At 43.7% G+C, this 3,007-nt stretch overlaps 1 protein-coding gene across 1 annotated transcript; it reads left to right on the forward strand.

The window, feature by feature from the left end:
• Positions 1-549: 549 nt before the first annotated feature.
• LOC101854459 lies at positions 550-999 on the forward strand. Its single transcript, XM_005089721.1, has one exon. The coding sequence runs from the start codon at positions 550-552 to the stop codon at positions 997-999; it is 450 nt and encodes a 149-aa protein (XP_005089778.1).
• The last annotated feature ends 2,008 nt before the right edge of the window (positions 1,000-3,007 follow it).

A 3,007-nucleotide genomic window follows, 5' to 3' on the forward strand; every position in this document is an offset into this window, starting at 1 on the left:
CATTCCCAGCTATAACGGAGCTTATCCAACTCTGTACCTTGGCATAGAGAGCAATGACGTCAGCAATATGAATGCTCTGGTTGACGCCGTGGATTTGAGCGCTGGCGGATGGCTTGTCAGCAGTGTTACTATGGGCACCGACTTCATCTTTTTTGACTCTCTTAAGAGCGGTGTTTCCAAACTTGCACTTGATCAGTAACCAAAGATTTTCCTTGCATTTTTTATTGCACAACGGAATCTAATATACTTAGCGTCAATAAAAACCAGACACATTTTAATTGCGTGTTTCACGAAAAGTTGAAAACCCATTGAGCTGAAATTTTCCACACGTGATTGTGAACACTTGACGCTCCTGATCAGCCTGCATTTATGATCAGGGGCCCAGTAAATAAAGCTGAGGTCTTGTTTGGTTAAAAATCGTGTTTGTCATTTTTCTCGAACATTTTGTTTTTTAAATTTTATTTTACGGGTTTAACACATCTTTTATCTGTAGCCAAGAATAAAACGTTAAAAGTTTTATTTCAAAAGATCTAAATCTAAAGATACAGCATGCCGCGTTCAACGAACGAAGAGCGCAATCAGGTAGTTGGTATGCTGAGGGCCAATACGCCAGTAGCGAATGTTGCAAGGACTTTCAATGTGACAAGAGACACGATATATCGATTAATGAATCGTTTGCAGACGTCTGGATCCGTGCAGGATGGTCCCCGGACGGGTCGTCCTAGAGCCACAACACCAGCCCATGACTGGTACATTCGGGTCATGTACCTACGAGATCGCTTCCGGCCTGCTACCAAGACAGCCAGGGAGTGGCCGGGACGGAAAACCATAAGTGCCCCGACTGTGCGCCGACGCCTCAGAGCTCAAGGTCTCATTCCTAGACGCCCTACTCGACGCATCCGCCTGCTCCCAAGGCACCGCCGAGTCAGACTCAACTGGGCCCGCCTGCACCGACGATGGATTTTGAGACAGTGGGATAATGTGATGTTCACAGATTAGTGTCGTTTCCAACTGCAAAGCAATGATGGAAGGCAGCGTGTCTACAGAAGGATTTATGAATGTTTCTCTAACAGTTGTGTGAGTTCAGTTGGAGATAGGCGTGCTGTCATGGCCTGGGGTGGGATAACTAGCACCTGAGCTTTATTAACTGGGCACCTGATCATAAATGCAGGCTGATCAGGAGCGTCAAGTGTTCACTATCACGTGTGGAAAATTTCAGCTCAATGGGTTTTCAACTTTTCATGAAACACGTAATTAAAATGTGTCTGGTTTTTATTCACGCTAAGTATATTTCTCCCCTCACGCATGAGCAGCTTGATCAGGGAAACCCAATAAAAGTATATGTGCTGTAGTTTTCAGACTTGATCCAACCACCTTCTGCTTTCTGACTAAATTCTGGTATACGCTGTCACTCCACTTTTTTTTGCCACATCTTTGGCTTCAAGAGTACTTTTTATTAAGTCAGTTAGATGTGGCAGCCATTACACGGGGTTTAATTTTTAAATGACCATATTGAAAATAAGGAAATGAAAATCTCAAAACATAATATATTTTTTGTTATGACTAAGAAATAGAAGACAGAAGATGAATCATTGAATATGGACTGTTTCTGAGGATTTGTCATAATATGTAGAGATCAGTGCATAGGAATGCACAGGGAGTTTCTCGGCTACTTTAATTAATCCAAGAGCAACAAAGCGCTACATGGCTTTGTCAAAGACGACTTCCTTAAATTGTGGGAATGATGATGGCATATCAATCTCAATCTGATGTCACAATGCTGCGTTTTCCTCCAAATGACTTAGATAGTAAGAAGGAGTGAATCTGCCAGTCACAGGATTTTCTATGAAGCATTAATTGCTTCTGAAAAGAATAACTTTAGCCGCAACTTAATGGTACACACTCAGTTGCGTGATAGCTGAACCAGAAAACGACGTCAGGCAAATCAAGTCAACGGCTGTTTGTCCCTTCACTGCAACGTCCAAAGCAAAGTGTATGTACAGAAAGACGTCGAATACATCCGTTATGAATGCTTCGAGACGGTCCAAGGAATTGCTAGGTCCACCATTCGTTGCATCAATCCTTTCCCCTTCATAATGATAATGGGAAGACAGCTACCTTTCATAACATCAGATTTATATTGAAAATCTATAGGGCACGAGGAACGCTGTTGGTGAGAGTTATCACTCGCTGCTAGGGATCTCGTGATCTAGAAGGTACGGTGTTCGCTTCTCATTCAATAGGTGCCGGGTTCTAAACCTGACAGCACCGGGAAATTTTCTTCTCTAAAATTATTTCCTTTCACCTCCTTTCCTGCTCTCTAACCATGTTCTGTAGTCTGCTTTCGTCTCCACTTGGTGTCCCCACCTCCTCCCCCCTTGCCCCCCCCCAATCCTCTGGCCTCCTGACTCTTTCTGCAGAATTTCTACTGCGACTCCATAGCCCCTTCTTACTGCTGTCTTTCTGCCACGCACCTGATCTTAAGGTAGAAAAGATCTACACCTTGCCTTTTCGAAGGAGGGCGAAAAATCTTGGAGGTCCCGTTTGCAAGTTGTGCACGTTTAAGTTGCCTTGGCGGTCTTAAAGTTGATGAGAGTAGGATTCGGCCGCCACCCGGGCAAAATTCAAAATTCCTGACAAACTGAAAATGTTTAATGGCCGTATGCAGTTGTGGGCGTGTAAGTACTTTATAAAAAATCCAAAACAAAACAACAATTTAAAAAAACCCTTCGCTACGAGCAATATGAGCTACCCTGGGATCTGGCACACTCTCTCTGTGTATTCTCTCTATCTTGTGGTCAACAATCCTCCGTGTGTCACCAACTCGTCTGTCCACTCACTTTCAGTGCTACCCAGGTTCTCAACAATTTACTGACAATGTATCACAACCCTGTCATCGCACGGATGGAGAAAGAAGGAGAGAGAGACATATACACATACACACATACTCACAAATACACACACACACACACACACACACACACACACACACACACACACACACACA

The sequence above is a fragment of the Aplysia californica genome, unplaced genomic scaffold, assembly GCF_000002075.1.
Source record: "Aplysia californica isolate F4 #8 unplaced genomic scaffold, AplCal3.0 scaffold00008, whole genome shotgun sequence".
In the NCBI taxonomy this organism is placed as follows: domain Eukaryota; kingdom Metazoa; phylum Mollusca; class Gastropoda; order Aplysiida; family Aplysiidae; genus Aplysia; species Aplysia californica.

Excerpts from the sequence above, each read along its gene's own strand:
- LOC101854459 (XM_005089721.1), top strand. The coding sequence starts at position 550 with ATGCCGCGTTCAACGAACGAAGAGCGCAATCAGGTAGTTGGTATGCTG.